We start from the raw sequence: 16,742 nt of genomic DNA on the forward strand, positions 1-16,742 counted from the left end.
AGAGTATAATATTAAGAAAGGAATTAAAAGAACAGGATAGTGTTATTTTAATTTTTTATAGATATTCATAGGTATGCTATGTTTTGTGTAAAACAACGAAAAATTAGAAAAGTAATATATGTATATGTGTTTGTATATGCATAGAGAAGCTCTGGAAGGAAGGGACAGGCTGGATGGAATGGGAATAGGTTAGGGGAAAAGTTTCATAGGGTATTTTAACATATATATATTACATTTTCACATATATTATATAATATAAATAGTTTTTGAGCAATGTAGATGTTTCATCTAGTAAAAATGTTTTTAAAAGACTAGGAGTACTAGAATTGGAGATAGCCAAGTACAGATGATAAAAATTGAGCAAATGGATAATTTTAATTATCCAATATAGATCACAAAGAATAATACCCATATTGAGGATGGGGTTAGGAGATAAATATATGTAACTGGAGAGACATCTGAGAGAAGTGTTATAAATTTTAGAAATGTTTTTGCCAATAACAGCCAAACTTTTAGCGTTAAAAAGGAAGAAGTTTTAGTTATCAGTAAAATTCATTTTCTTCATTGCTTCACGCTACCTAAGGGCTATTATACATACAGCAAACGCCACAATATCAAGTTCAGAGTTGTTAAAGTACCTGCTTTTGAGCCAAAAGGAAGAGATGGCTTTTCCTGAAGAGGCTTGTTTGGATATCTGGGTGTCTCCATAAGATAACCTGTGAGGCATGCGACAGCAAAATAGGAAGTAAAGGCAACTGCACTAATTTTATTAAGTTGACAATGGCATACTATTGTTTAAAACACTGTATTTGAATTGAAAAATACTGGAATGGCAAGACCCCTTGTATCAGTAGGTAGTCATGAGCGGTTTCTTAACTGAGATATCAGTGATAATACAGTGAAATGGAGAGAAAACAGCATATCCCTTTTTTGTATTCGTGTCATTCTGGAGAGTTGACCAATGGAACAGACGCTAGGGGGAAGGAAGAGAACCAAGGGGATCTTGCAAATGGCCCTAAAGAAAACCAGTAGTATAACTACATACACTAGTATTTCACGCTTGTGTTAATGGGGAGAATACCAATATTGGAAATCTAATCAAATAATTATGATACATTTAAATGTTACAAAAGAGATGCTATTATATTCACGATAGTTCATTTTATAACAGATTCTATCCCAGAACAATGATTTAAGAGAAGCTGTTCTTAAATGCAAGGACAAAGTCCTGAGATTGCTTCTACAAATCTCATTTACATTTTCACCTTTTATACGAAGTTTACATATGGAACACTAAAAAGTCAAATACCCTATTTGAATCAAATATTAAATTTATATCTCAGAGCTTAGCTATATTATTTCATTAAAAATAAAAATGATCCTAATTTTAGAAAATGTGAAAGTAGGGGAATGGTATAAGCTAAGAGCAATATGTTTCTATTAAGTACAGTGACAGAAAGGTACTAATTTTGTTTCTAATTACAGACACGATATATTGTCTCCTTGCTTTTATATTTTCACTCACTTTCCAGGTTTTCTTCAATAATTTCTTCAATGATCACATCAGGGCTAGAACCCATCTGAGGCAGAGCAGCAATGGTTTTGGAGGATGTTGTTGCAGCAACCTCTTTCTGTGGCTGGAAGTTTTTTACTTCTAAATGCACATCTTTGGCTTCCGGTTGCAAAGGAGGAGGTGAGGCTTCATTAGTTAGCACAGACACGTCAACCTTTTTCTTTTCTGGTGAGAGGTATGTATCAGGACAAGAAAATTCCTTTCCATGATTGTATTTCCTTTGAACATTCTGGCCAATTTCACTTTTGGAGGGATCACATCTGTTTAAAAATACAGAGGCATATAGCCACTTTAAATCATTTCATAAAACTTTTATATCTATCTTCAATCATTTCCTTTCCACATGACACTTAATATTGTGACACATACCAAGGGGTAAAGTTACACAGATGTTCAGGGGTATTTTTTAAACAGCTTTATGAATATGTAATTCACACACCATAAGATTCACTAATTTTTACTAAAGTTACAGAGTTGTGCAACCATCACCACCATCTAATTTTAGAACATTTCTATTACCCAAAGAGAAATTTTTGCCCAGTCCCAGCTCCAAGAAAGCCCAAGGGCTTGAAAAGGGCAACAGAGGTATAATCAATGAGCAGCTGAAGAAAAATTTGATACAGTCATGCCACAATGATCTAGTCCTAAAAAAACAGTGGATACAAGTTTTCAAACGAAGTCATTTTGATTTGGCTTAGGTGTTTGATTTTAAAGTATGTTAAGATTATTTATTCTTTTTAATTCATTGGCTTAAAAATAAAATGCAAAAAAACAGTGAAGGGGGCCAGCCTGGTGTCTCAGGCAGTTGGAGCTTCGTGCTCCTAACTCCGAAGGCTGCCGGTTCGATTCCCACATGGGTAAGTGGGCTCTCAACAACAAGGCTGCTGGTTCCACTCCTCGAATCCCGCGAGGGATGGTGGGCAGTGCCCCCTGCAACTAAGATTGAACACGGCACCTTGAGCTGAGCTGCCACTGAGCTCCCGGATGGCTCAGTTGGTTGGAGCACATCCTTTCAACTACAAGGTTGCTGGTTCGACTCCCACAAGGGATGGTGGGCTGTGCCCCCTGCAACTTGCAACGGCAACTGGACCTGGAGCTGAGCTGCACCCTCCACAACTAAGACTGAAAGGACAACAACTTGACTTGAGGGGAAAAAAAAAAAAGGCCTGGAAGTACACACTGGTCCCCAATAAAGTCCTGTTCCCCTTACCTAATAAAATCGTTAAAAAACAAACCAAAAAAAAAACAGTGAAGGGTAGAATCCTGAGCAAATTATTAGAAGCCTCCACTATGGTTAGAAATCACAATTAATCTGAATCCTTTGGGTATCACAATTCGAGAGCCACTAACCCACAGCGGATTATTTATTCTGTTTACTCCATATTTTTCTATCTTCTTCACATAACCACACAGATTTAGGCTATGAAATCTGCAAGTACAGAAATGAGCTTTTATTTTAGTTAACCCATGATGGAGTTAGCTCCATCACAGATCATTTAAGAAGCATTTCAGAAATAAGAACCAAAAAAGTCAATTAAAAGCAGTGACACATCTGTCTCTTCCAACAGAAGGTATGCACTTAATGCAAGAAAAATCAGTACGTGTTGAATAAAGGTCTAAGGATACATATATGCATGCAATTTTGCAATCTAAATATTTCTTTTTGTAACAACTCTTGTCTAACCTTATTAAGACATTTGACACTGTCAACCACCTTCAGTCTCATAAACCCCTCCTTGACTTCTAGACCACCACTCTGTCGTTCAGCCTCTGCCTGCTCCTTCGCAGTTTTGCTTGGTTTCTGTTTGTTTTTTGCAAGCTACCCTTTCCCTACCCTAAAATTTCTTATTTTTCTGGAGTACTGTCCTTGACCTACTTCAATATCTGCTCTCACTGGGCAAACGCCATGTTTAACTACCACCTGTAATTAGTAGATGCAGGTACACTGATACTTTCCCTAGAAACTAGGAAAAGATTTAAATAACTACTGAGTTAAAGTCAAGGGGCAGCCGGATAGCTCAGTTGGTAAGAACACAGTGCTCCTCACAACAAGGTTGCCGGTTCGATCCCCACATGGGCCACTGTGAGCTGCGCCCTCCACAACTAGACTGAAACAACTACTTGACTTGGAGCTGATGGGTCCTGGAAAAACACACTTAAATAAGTAAAAATTTAAAAAACAATTTTTAACATGTTGCGTACGGATCACGAGAATCTTCGTTTTTTTCTGAGCCATGCGTTAAGGATGGATAACGAGAATTCTCGTTTTTACTGTTGACTCTTTTTACTTTGCACATTTTATTGAATTATTTGTGTTTCGTTAATATCTAACGGGCACCGCTTTCACCACCCGGATCGGGAGACAGGAAGGATTACTAACATCATAGGTGAGTAAATCCTAAAAAATTCCATAGAAAAATAATAAATGACATAGAAGCATTTACGCTTTAAAGAGAAGAGTGCATTTTAAAGTAGTTTCTTTTAAAAACCTGCCGGAACAGAGGGGTATGAGGGATTTAAACCCCGCCGTACGCAACGTGTTAAGTCAAGACAAGATCAATACAGATTCTTAAAGAGACACAATAGCTTTTGGTATTAAAAATATTTGACAGTAAAATATATATATATATTTAACAGTAACCATATTCAAGTTATCAAAATGTCTGAAATAATGCACTGATTGAAAAAATGATGATTATCCTCTGGAGCACAAAAAGTCAAGTCACAGGGGCAAGTATGGGGCAGGGCTCCACACTGGGGAAAGTGGCTTGAGTCAAGGGACGGGTACTTGTGGTGGCAAGGAATGGAAAGCTATCTGGGCCTAATGCTGTTAAGCTCTTTAATTAATCTTATTCCCTCTACTGCAAACAAGACTGCAAACAAAGCAGCTTCTAACAATTTGGCGTCTCATGTCTATCTGTATTTTGGAAAAGAAACCCAACCTAAGTATTCTATTCCCCGCCTACTAAATTCTGCATATATAACTATGATAGCAATTATGTCGTACTCTACTTATTGGAACTTCCCTGACATATATCTCAACATCTAGGGTGTTAATGACTGGCACAAAATCAGTGTTCAATGTTGGCTAAATGAATGAATCTCAAAAATAACTTTGCCACATATCTCACTGAATACTGATCCCTTGGCTAGATCTTTTAATTCCTAAATATTTTACGTAGACTATAACTGATAGAAACTATTTTGCCCTTTATATTGTTTTTCAACTTTTGATTTATACATACTACAACAAACATCACTTTTTCTGTCTCTTAGGCCCTGTCAGACACTAATGGTACATTGTCATTCTTATAAATACTTACTTTGTTGAGTCCTCAGATTTAATCTTTACCATACTGTTAAACATACAGATGATCTCACTGCAATTCATATTCAACCTAAAATAAAACACTAGCATGTAAGTAAATGTTCTAATACAACTTTATTACTTTCTCTAAATAAAAATCAGTTGCAGACATAAAAACTCTAAAAGACATTTAAATAACTTTCTTATTTATCATAAATTACACTTATTTTAATTTGGTTGCTAACTTGGAAAACATTTGTGACCCAAATTTCCATTTTATAATTGCTTGCTATTTTAGTAAGCCTAGGCTCTAATACATTTTTATATTTAATTGTTATGTTCTCCTGAATTATAACTTATTTACCTGGGAGAGTTCCTTAGTTTTAGAGTGCTAACTTGTGACAATTCACTCTCAAACGTTAACTTCAAAGTCCGGATAATCTGAAATCAAAAGAAAAGTGTCACTCACATGTGAATTTTATATTTTAATAAATATTGTTGAAACAGAATAAGATTTTAGAAGAAAAACTATACCCTTTAAGTATTTCACTAATTAAAGTATTCAGGTTTGATTTTAGACACTCAAAAAAAGGGATGCAAATAAGTTTTTATGACTTTTTCCCCACAGAAGGAAATTCAGTATCTTTTGGAGACATGTTTAACAGGTAACAACAACAGACACAGGTAACAAATGAGATATAGTTAATACATGATCAGAGGAAATTCTGACCAGATTCATTTTGCACCTGCATCGCTGTCCTCAAATGTTTCTCTCTTTGTTTTGCCACATCTTCCTAACGAGGCTAACTAAAGACCAAATTTACCACTTTTTTCCACCTCCTAATGCCTCATGTGGAACACACAAGAAATGACTATTATTCTTTTTAGAACTACTGTTGGAAGGAGGTCTGGCCAAGTAAGACAGCGGCAAACTCTTCTTTCATTTAAAGTTAGAGACTTTGGAAGCAGGTAAACCAATGGCTTTTATTTCATACCTCAGTTCAGTCCAAACATCTGATTACCTGAGGAAAATGAAGCCCTGATGATTCAAAGACAGAGTATGATCTATTCCTCAAGGGAGCAAGGTAGAAATTAGCAAAGAGGATCCATGGTTAACCCTATCCTGCCAAATGATCTCAAAAGAAATATGTTTCTCCATTTTTACCCAACTCTATTCCCTGGGCACATGATTGGGACATAGTTAAAGCACCTTGTCTCTTGACCTGGGGAGGCAGGTGGGGAAAAGAAAAAACTTGAATGGGATCTTGAATTAAGTTTTTAAGTCAAGAGTTGAAAGTCATAACTAAATTGCTTATGAAAACAAGTCTCCTTTAGTTTGCTACCCTTATTTGTCCTGATTTTTTATTCAAGTGTCCTAGAAACATCAACTTTCAACTCAATGTCATCCTACTTGTTCTCAGATCATGTGTTATAAAAACCTTACTATACCATTACCCTAAGTAGTAAATAATTTAATAATAAAATGCTGAACAAATTTATTGATGTTTGTCTTAGAATTCAAACAGCTAAGAATTCTAAATTGACGCCAATACAAGATAATCTGAAAAACGTATTTTTATTATAACTCTTAAACATCATATTCAAAAACATGTAAAATAAGCTACCTCAGAAATAATTCACATTATGAACTATTAAAATTACCTGATTCAAGTCACAATAAGTCCTTAGAGAAGGTGCTGATTTTAACTCTCTTGCAATCTTCATAGCTGCACCCAAATCTTTTTTTTTCTCTTCAAGGTAGTTTTTAGCCATTATTACATTTGATAAATAATCATCTGTATTTTTTACTACTTCTTCACACAAGTTCTTTTTCCTTCAAATAAGATCACAAAGTTATTTGACGAATTTTGTAAGCATTTACATGAAAGTGGATTTACATTAATAACAGTATCAAAAGGGTAATTTCACTGGTTAATGAACTTAACATGGTTAAATGAAGCATTCAATTGAACTGAAATGTATTATAATTGAAAGCTATACATGTATAAGTAGAGAAAAAGTCAATTTTGCAGGTTATAGTTATATCCTAGATACAGCTGTCACAGAATTACAAGGTTAACACAGACCCTAGATGATTCCACCCAAAATAGAAATCCTCTCTAATTGCAGTCACCTGTGCCATTACATTGACATATCTGTATTCATCGCTTAACAGGATCTACCTGTATATTTTTAAATTTCCATCAACAGATACAAATTATATGAATATGAAATGATATTTAAAAAGAGACGTCACCAAACCAGAACTTGGGTGTCAATTAACTATAACCTTCAAAGTAATCACTTAGGAAGGCTACATAATTATTCCTTCATTACTTTTACCTCATTACTTAAAATCTTTTCTGAACTTATGGTGGAATTACCCTATGATGGCAATTAAAAATTTTTGTATCAAAAATTGTAGCGTCTAACTCACTCATTTTATTCATCCAACGTCTTTCATTATTTCCTCAAAGTCAAATCTGGCCTCAGAAAGATTTTGCCACACTGAAGATGTATCACAAAAACCTTTTAGTAATTGCTCATATAACCTCTGAAAGTCATTTCTTTAGGGTAAAAAACTGATCATTTTGACAAGTTCTAGTATGGTTCCTAAAAACTCATGCTTATTTGATGATGTCAGCAAAATGGCAGACCAGAAAATTTTAAACCCTCGTTCCCCAACAGAGATGTCAAAAACATGCAAAAAAAAAATGGTTTAAATAATCTTCTAAGAACTCTGGAAAATAGACAAAGATATACAGCAACCAAACAAAGGCCCAATCAATAAAAAGCCACACTCAAAACAGTAGGAAATGTTATGGGTTTTACTTCTCCTTGCCTAGCCCCCTCCTTGGTGTGGCACAGTACGGGTCTGAAGGCAGTGGGGCACAGTTCCCAATTCTTTCTCTCAAACCAGAGGGAGGACAGCAGACTTTATTTTCAATGTTCTAATTTGCCTGGGGGCTGCTTAAAGAACGAGTCTGTTTCACCTAATTTGGAGCTCAGGCAGTGAGAAGCAATGGGCACAGCTTGAGAAGGCTGAAAATAGACCAATAGCTGTAGACACCTGGGCAAGAGATTGCAGGCAACGACATACAACAGACCATTTAAGGCTCAGAGGAGAAGCTTAGAAGACTCTTAGGGAAAATAAGACATTTACAAACAGCCATACATACAAGAGAATCCAAAAAGCAACACTCAGACCCAGGTATAACATATGCTCACAAGACCTGGGAATTCTGTAAGCTTTCACCTCAGGCTGTCCCAAGGCTCAGAGCATGCTCAGCTACTCAGTGAAGGGCTGCCTCAGCAAAGAGCCAGTTTGCAATGACTAGGGGGTAGGGCGTGGGGGGGGGGACCCAATTTTCAACAAAGCATACAAAGGAAATCAGAAAAACGAGGGACCAAAATGTGAATACCAACAGAGTCAGAAATTATAAAAAGGAACCAACAGAAAATCCAGTGCTCAAGAGTACAATAACTGAAATAAATTCACTACAGAGTTTCAACTACAGATTTGAGCAACAATAAAAATCAGTAAACTTGAGGATAGGACAATTGAAGTTACTGAGTCTGAGGAACAGATAGAACAAAGAATGAAGAGGAGTACACAGAGCCTAAGGGACTTTAGGGATACCCTTCAAGAGGACCAACATATGCACTATGGGAGTCCCAAAAGGAGAAGAGAGAGGTACAGAGTGATTATCTGAAGAAATAACTGCTAAAAACTTCCAAAATTAGATAAAATACATGAATTTACAAATCCAAGAACTCAAAGAAATCTAAGTAGATAGAATAAACCCAGATGCTCCACATTGAGACACAATATAATCAAACTGTCAAAAGACACAGAGAATCTTGAAAGTGCCAAGAGAAACACGCAATTTGTCACATGAAAGGGATCCTCAGTAAGATTATCAGTTGATTTCTCACCAGAAACCTTGGAGGCCAGAAGGCAGTGAGGTGACATAGTTCAAGCGTTGAAAGGAAAAAACCCTTTTCTAATGCATTCTATGAAGCCAGCATTACCTAAGAATTTTGTACCCAGCAAAACCATCCTTCAAAAAAATTGAGGGAACAATTAAAACATTCTCAGGTAAAAGCTAAAGGAGGTCATCACCAACATCCATGTTCTACAAGAAATGCCAAATAGAGTCCTTTCGGTTAGAATAAAAGAAAGCTCAGTAACTCAGAGCCATACAAAAATAAATATCTATGGTAAAGGTAAATACCTTTAGGTAAATGGGCAAATATAAAATCTAGTGTGATTGTAATTTTGGTTTACAACTCCACTTTTTCTCTTCTATAGGATTTAAAGGACAAATACATAAAATGACTATAAATCTATGTTAATGGGTACACAATGTATAAAGATGCAATTGTGTCAACAAAATAAAATAGAGGGAGATGTAAAGGAGTAGACTTTTTATACGCAATTCAGTTAAATTAGTATCAATTTGAAATACAGTGCTATAACTGTATGTAATACCCGTAATACCCATGATAACCACAAAGAAACTCTAGAATATGCCAAAAAGAAATGAGAAGAGAATGAAAATTTGTCACTACAAAAAAGAAAAAAGGTAAAAAGGAAGGAAGATAGTAATACAGGAAATAAATGGCAGAAAAAGCTGTAAGACAATGAAAACAGCATGGAAAAAGTAGGTAAGTCCTTCTTTATCAGTAATTACTTTAAATGTAAATGGATTAAACTTCTGAATCAAAAGAGAGTACAAAATCAGATTTTAAAAAATGATAGCATATATTTGGGTCTACAAGAAATTTACTTTAGATCTAAAGACATACATAAAAGAACGTATGAAAGAATGGAAAAATATACTCTATGCAGATAGTAACCAAAAGAGAGCTAGGGTGGCAATATTAATAATCACACAAAATAGACTTTATAGACTTTAAGTCAAAAACTGTTACAAGAGACAAAGAAGGACGTTATATTGATAAAGGGTCAATTCACCAGAAAGATATAACAGTTACAACACATACATATGCACCAAATATAAGAGTTCCAAAATATATGAAGCAAACACTGACAGAATTAAAGCGAAGCAAACACTGTCAAAATTAAAGGGAGAAGCAGAGTTCCACAATAATAGGTGAGACTTCAATATCCTACTTCCAATAATGGATAGAAAAACCATACAGAATATCAATCATGAAATAAACTACTTAAACAATATTATAAACCAACTGGACCTAACAGACATATAGAGAACACTCCACCCAACAGCGAATACACATTTTCCTCAAGCATACGTGGAACATCTCCAGATTAGACCATGTGTTAGGACAAATAAGTCAATAAATTTTAAAAGACAGAAAGCATACAAATTATCTTTTCTGGTCACAATGGAATGAAACTAGAAATCAGTAACAGAAGAAAACTAGAAAATTTATAAATATGTGGAAATTAACATACTCCTAAACACAGATAGGTTAAGAAAAAATCACTAGGAAAATACCTTGAAACAAATTAAAACAAAAAACCCTAAAAATATCAAAATGTATGGGAAGCAGTGAAAGCAGAGCTAAAAGGTTAATATGTAACTGTAAACTCTATTAAAAAAAGAGATGGCAAACCAACAACCAAACTTTATATCCTAGGAACTAGAAAAAGAACCACCTAAATCCAAAGTTAGAAGGGAGGTATGATAAATATTAGAGTGAAGATAGGATATAGAGAATAGAAAAAAATAGAGAAAAATCAATGAAACCAAATGTTGATTCTATGAAAATATCAAAATGGACAGCTCGTTAGGTACATTGACTAGGAAAGCAAAAAAAGAGAAGAATCAATTTAGTAAATCAGAAAGAAAATGGGCACGATAACCAATTTTACAGAAATGAAAAAGATTAGAAGAGAACACAATGAACAACTGTATGCCAAGAAATAGGATAACCTAGTTCAAATGGACAGATTTTTAGAAACGCACCATCTACCAAGACTGAATCAGGAAGAAATAGAAAATCTGAACAGACCAATAACAAGTAAGGAGATTGAATAGGTATAAAAAAACATCTCCCAACAAAGAAAAGCCTTGAACTAGATGGTTTTCACTGGTGAATTCTACCAAATGTTTAATAAAAAATTAATACCAATCTTCCACAAACCCTTTCAAAAGATTGAAGGGGCAGAAATACTTCCTAATGCATTCTATGAGGCCAGCATTACCACAGCTGCATGAAGATACCACAAAAGAAAAAAAAAAAACTACAGACCAATATCTGAGTACTGATGCAAAATCCTCAACAAAATTCTACCAAACTGAATTCAGCAGCAAATTAACAGGATAACACATCATGACCAAGTGGGATTTATTCCTGGAATACAAGGATGATTCAACATACAAAAATCAACTAATGTTATACACATTAAAGAAAGAAGTAAAAACCCCCACATGATCCTCTCAAAAGATGCAGGAAAAGGATCTGACATATTTCAACATACTTTCATGATAAAAAAATTCAAGAAACTAGGAATTGAAGGAAACTACATTAACATAATAAAGGCTATATATGAAAAACTCACAGGTAACATTACACTAGATGGTAGACTAACAGCTTTTCTTCTAAGATCAGGAACAAGATGAGGATGTATGCTTTTGCCATTGCTCTTTAACATATTATTGTAAGTTCTAGCAACAGAAATTAGGCAACAAAAAGAAAAAGCACCCAAATTAGAAAAGAAGTAAAATTATATTTTTGCAGATGACATGATCTTATATGTATAACACCCTAAAAATGCCATAAAAATACCAGTAGATCTAATAAAGGAATTCAGCAAAGATGTAGGATATGAAATCAATACAGAAATCAGACGCATTTCTATACACTAACAACAAACACTCTAAAAAGGAAATTAAGAAAACAATTCCTTTAAAATAGAAAAGGATTATACTTAGGAATAAATTTAACAAAGGAGGCAGCAGACTTGTACTCTTATTGTAAATTATACAACCTTGCTGAAAGAAATAAAAGGAAAAATATCTCATGTTCATGGGTCAATACCACCCAAAGCAATCTACAATTCAATGCAATCCCCATCAAAATCCCAATGACATTTCATGCAAAATAGAAAAACCCATCCTGATCAAATACATGGTGATAGAAAGAGAACTGACTCTGGGTGGTGAACACACAACGTGATATATATAGATGATGTATTACAGAACTGTACACCTGAAATCTATGTAACTTTACTAACAATTGTCACCCCAATAAGCTTTAATTTAAAAAAAAAAGAAAGAAAAACCCATCCTGAAAGTCATATGGAATCTCAAGGGACCCCAAACTGACCAAACAATCTTGAAAAAGAACCAAGTTGGAGGACTTACACATCCTGATTTCAAAACTTGCTACAAAGCTATAGTAATCAAAACAGTGTGCTACTGGCATAAGGACAGATAGACCAATGGAATAAAATAGAGAGCCCAGAAATAAACATTCACATATACTGTCAACTGAGTTTTGACAAGCGTACCAAGACCATTCAATGAAGAAAAGACTGTCTTTTCAACAAATAGTGCTAGAAAATTGGACATCTAAATGGAAAAGAATGAAGTTGGACCCTTCCCTTATACCACATACAAAAACTAACTCAAAATGAATCAAAGACCTAAATATAAGAGCCAAAACAATAAAATTATTTTTAAAAATAGGGGAAAAGCTTCATATTAGATTCGGCAATGATTTCTTAGATATGACACCAAAAGCATAGGCAACAAAAGATAAGTTGGATTTTATCGGTAACTTCTGTGGATCAAATACTGCTATCAAGAGAGTGAAAAGGCAGCTCATAGAAGGGGGAAAATATCTGAAAATGATGTATCTGATACAAGAATAGTACCAATAATATATAAAGAATGCCTACAATCCAAGAACAAAATAAATAATCCAATTCAAAAATGGGCACTCATACAACTTAACACCAATAAAACCAAACACTCCAATTAAAAAATGAACAGATGATCTGAATAGACATTTCTCCCAAGAGGACATACAGATGGCCAACAGACATATAAAAAGATGCTCAACATCACTCATCATCAGGGAAAAGCAAATAAAAACCAGTGAGATACCACTTCACACCTATCAGAATGGCTATTATCAATAAGTCAACAAACAAGTGCTGGCAAGGATGTGGAAAAACCTTGTACAGTAGGTGGGACTGCAAATTGGTGCAGCCACTGTGGAAAACAGTATGGGGAGTCCTCAAAAAATTAAAAATACAACTGCCATACAATCCAGCAATTCCACTTCTAGGTGTTTATCTGAAGAAAACAAAAACACTAATTTGAAAAGATCTATGCACCTCCATGTTCACTGCACCAAGATATGATGCAACCTAGACATCCATCAATATATGAATGGATAAAGGAGATGTGGTACAGACGTACGTACGTACACACACGCAAAATAGAATGTAATTCAAACATAAAAAAAGAATGAAATCTTGCCACTTGCGATAACATTATGCTAAGTGAAATAAGTCAGAGAAAAACACATACCTTATGATCTCACTTACATGTAGAATCTAAAAATACAAAGTAAATGAATAACCAAAACAGAAACAGATCCATAGATATAGAGAACAAGCTGATGGTGGCCAAAGAGGAGGGGGTGGAGGGATGGGAATAAAAATAGTAAAAATTAAAAACAAACAAACAAACAAAAAAATAGGCAAAGGAATTGAATACACATTCCCCCAAAGAAGTATACAAATGGCCAGTAAATAAGCGCATGAAAAGGTACTCAACATAACCAGTCATTAGGAAAATGCAAATCAAAATCACAATGAGATACTACTTCATTCCCATTAGAGTGTGATTATCAAAAAGAAAAGAAAAAAACAGAAAATAACACTGCTGGGGAGGATGTGGAGAAAGTGGAACAACCCTGTACACTGCTGGTGGGAAAGTAAATGTGTAGCCACAGTAGACAACAACTTGGTGTTTCTTCAGAAAGTTAAAGTTACCATATAAAAAAGGTAAACTTTATTATATATGTTTTACCACTGTAAAAACTGTAAAATAAATTCATGCACATTACCCATCACTTAAATATTCTAATTAAAGACCACATGTGAGATCGCATCAACATGTAAGAGTAAAGAATATCAACTGATTCACGGATAGTGTATTGTGCCTAAAAGAACTAGGAATCAAAAGGACAAGTACCATTCACTACTAATATATTCTTTGGGCATGTCAGAACTTTTACAATCTTATTTCTTCAAGTGTAGAATGTGATTAAGATCATTACAGATCATACATATCGAAGAGTTTTTTAACAAGTGATAAATATATAACTGTATGGTATTTGTTTAGAAATAAGTATTAGAAAGTATCAGAGTATTATTTGCTCTGATGCAAATAAATTTACGAAAAAAATGATGGAAATACATATAAGAAAATGTTTGCGTTTTCCCAAGTAAGCTAAATTCTACAACACAGATTCAAAGTTTGCAAATAATTTTCTGTGCTGCTTTAAGAAAGAAGCCTGTTCATTTTAACAGTTAGCTTTGGGACAAGAAAGCAAATAGACTGAATAATAAAAAAATGTACAAATTGTTCCTTATTTTGAAGCTGTAAACATCAGCCTGTAGAGACCACCCATTATCTTCCAAACTTGTTTAAAAATTACTCATTACTTCATTCTATACAAAGAAATACAATGACATGTTATTGTTAGAACTTCAGTTTCATTGAGTCTATATTTTTAAGTTATTACCTGGAATCAAGAGAAGTAAAAAGTTGATCAAACTGTTTCTCCAGAACCTCTAAAAGACTGACTGACTCCACTTGTGTTTGATCGTGTATGTGTTCAAGCCTCTGGGAAGAACATAATACTAATTTTGCATTTTTATTTTGTAGAAATTGTACTATTCAACATAATTTACAAAATAAAAGTACTTTTTGAACTTTTCAAAATAATAGCACAAGAGGAGATTAGATGATAAAAATGGAGTAAATCACAAGGTTCAACTTTAAATCCTGGTACTTGTCAGCAAGGTCACACCTCTGTGGGCACTGTCTACGGATAAATTGGCAAAAAGGCCTAGAAAGTCTAACAAGTTTTCCAAACATCTTTCTTATCCCTTTTTATTATTACAGCAAACAAGTCATTTTAAATAGCTGAATTTTCTTTGGCAGCATTCCTTAAATTTAAAAAGTAACATTTTAAGTATTTTTTTTTAATATTAAGTATTCCATATACTTCTCTGCATTTCTAAACACAGAATGGTTGCTTGAGATCTGTGAACCCTTTTCTCCTTTCCATTTCTCCCTTCTGGAATGGGAATGTCTATCCTATCCCTGCCCAATGTATTTTAGAAGCAAATAATTTATTACCTTGTTTCACAGATTCACTGTTAAAGAGGGATTTGGCCCAGGATGAATCATACCCTGGGTCTCACCCATACCTGATTTAGAATATATTTAGATACGATTTTAGACATAGAGTTGATGCTAAAATAGGTTAAGACTAAGTTGAGATGGGGTGAATGTATTTTGCATGCATCTGGGGCAGGGTGGTGGTGCCGAAGGACATATTGTTACGGGTTCAATTTTGTTTCCCCCTCCCAAATTCTTATGTTGAAGTCTTAACTCCCATATCAGCTATAACCTTTTGACCGCGTTGGTTGTAAATTTGTTGTTGCTTGTTGTTTGTCACCAAATCAGTGATTCTCTTTTGAGAGATGGGGTACAGGAGAAAAGAGAGTTAAGACTCTTTGTGTAAGGATATACAGCCAAATAATGAGCAATGTTAGAAGATCTGCAATGCTTCTGAGACAAAATTCAGCTCAGAGCAAGAAGAAATCATGGTTCCTTGATAGAGCTCCAATGTTACTAGGCTGCTAGCTCCATGCCACAAGACCATGGGGGTTTTCCATTCTGTTGTATGTTTCTCTGTCATTAGATTACCACGCTTAATTAACTCAGTGCTTAGCTCTAACTTCAGTGATAATACATCCAAATATACACATTTAAAGAGAACATGCCCTCATTTATGAGAATTTAATCATTAAAAATGCTTACTTTCACAGCAATACTTAATTGTTCAAAATTATTGCCTGCTACCTTCAATGCTTCATCAATTTCTTCTGCAGTTTTAGTCTCCTATGAAGGGGAAGGGGATCATACACAAATATAAAATATAAAAATAGATGCTTAGATATAATAGTCGCAAAAACATCAAGCTATCAGTTTGGTTACAAAAGCAACACAGACCCACTATAGAAAGCTGAAAACAAGGTAGAAAAATAACATTGTTAATCCTTCTTACCTAGAGTTTAAAAATAATTAACATTTTAGAGTTTTCGTTATAACATTCCAGATTTTAGATATCTTTTTGAAAAAATGAGATTATGTCCTGTAACCATTTTGAAATTTAAAACTATCTTGAAAAATTTATCATGGTAATAAATGTACACATGCAAAAATTAACAGATGAAGGGAAAAAATGTAATTTGGCTGTTAAGATCGAAACTTGAAGCAAAAGATAGCAATATTCAGTGCTCTCTCTCCTCCCTTAGCCCACTAAAGATCTCCTTAACAAGACAATATTTCACTTATCAGCATTTTAGAGTTTGTTCTGTTTCTAATCTTAAACTTTAAAATACATTATTCAAAGTTATCAGATGTAGTAAGAGATAAAATTCACTCTTTCAACAACAATATCATCATCATCAACAACAAATGCTATTAGGCCTTTTGGATGGAAACATCACACTTAGAGTTAGAAACTTGTACTTTATACAAGTTTCATGTAATTCAGACTCAAAACTAGGTTCAAAGAGAAGAAACCACATATAAATAAATATCAAGAGCACTAAGAGAGTTG

The 16,742-nt window shown here is 34.3% G+C and overlaps 1 protein-coding gene across 1 annotated transcript in view; it reads right to left on the reverse strand.

Moving 5' to 3' along the window:
• Positions 1 to 16,742, reverse strand: part of RNF17 (ring finger protein 17) — a 91,507-nt gene that overhangs the window by 65,144 nt on the left and 9,621 nt on the right. Inside the window, exons 5-11 of the mRNA XM_088793001.1 lie at positions 15,938 to 16,018; positions 14,631 to 14,731; positions 6,543 to 6,714; positions 5,245 to 5,321; positions 4,897 to 4,971; positions 1,526 to 1,833; positions 639 to 716 (exon numbers count right to left, since the gene is read on the reverse strand). Of these exons, the coding sequence (XP_088649127.1) occupies positions 639 to 716; positions 1,526 to 1,833; positions 4,897 to 4,971; positions 5,245 to 5,321; positions 6,543 to 6,714; positions 14,631 to 14,731; positions 15,938 to 16,018 (892 nt within the window). The remainder of the gene's footprint in view (positions 1 to 638; positions 717 to 1,525; positions 1,834 to 4,896; positions 4,972 to 5,244; positions 5,322 to 6,542; positions 6,715 to 14,630; positions 14,732 to 15,937; positions 16,019 to 16,742) is intronic.

Source organism: Rhinolophus sinicus, chromosome 16 (genome assembly GCF_057876585.1).
Source record: "Rhinolophus sinicus isolate RSI-liver-muscle chromosome 16, RSI-T2T, whole genome shotgun sequence".
Classification (NCBI taxonomy): Eukaryota; Metazoa; Chordata; class Mammalia; order Chiroptera; family Rhinolophidae; genus Rhinolophus; species Rhinolophus sinicus.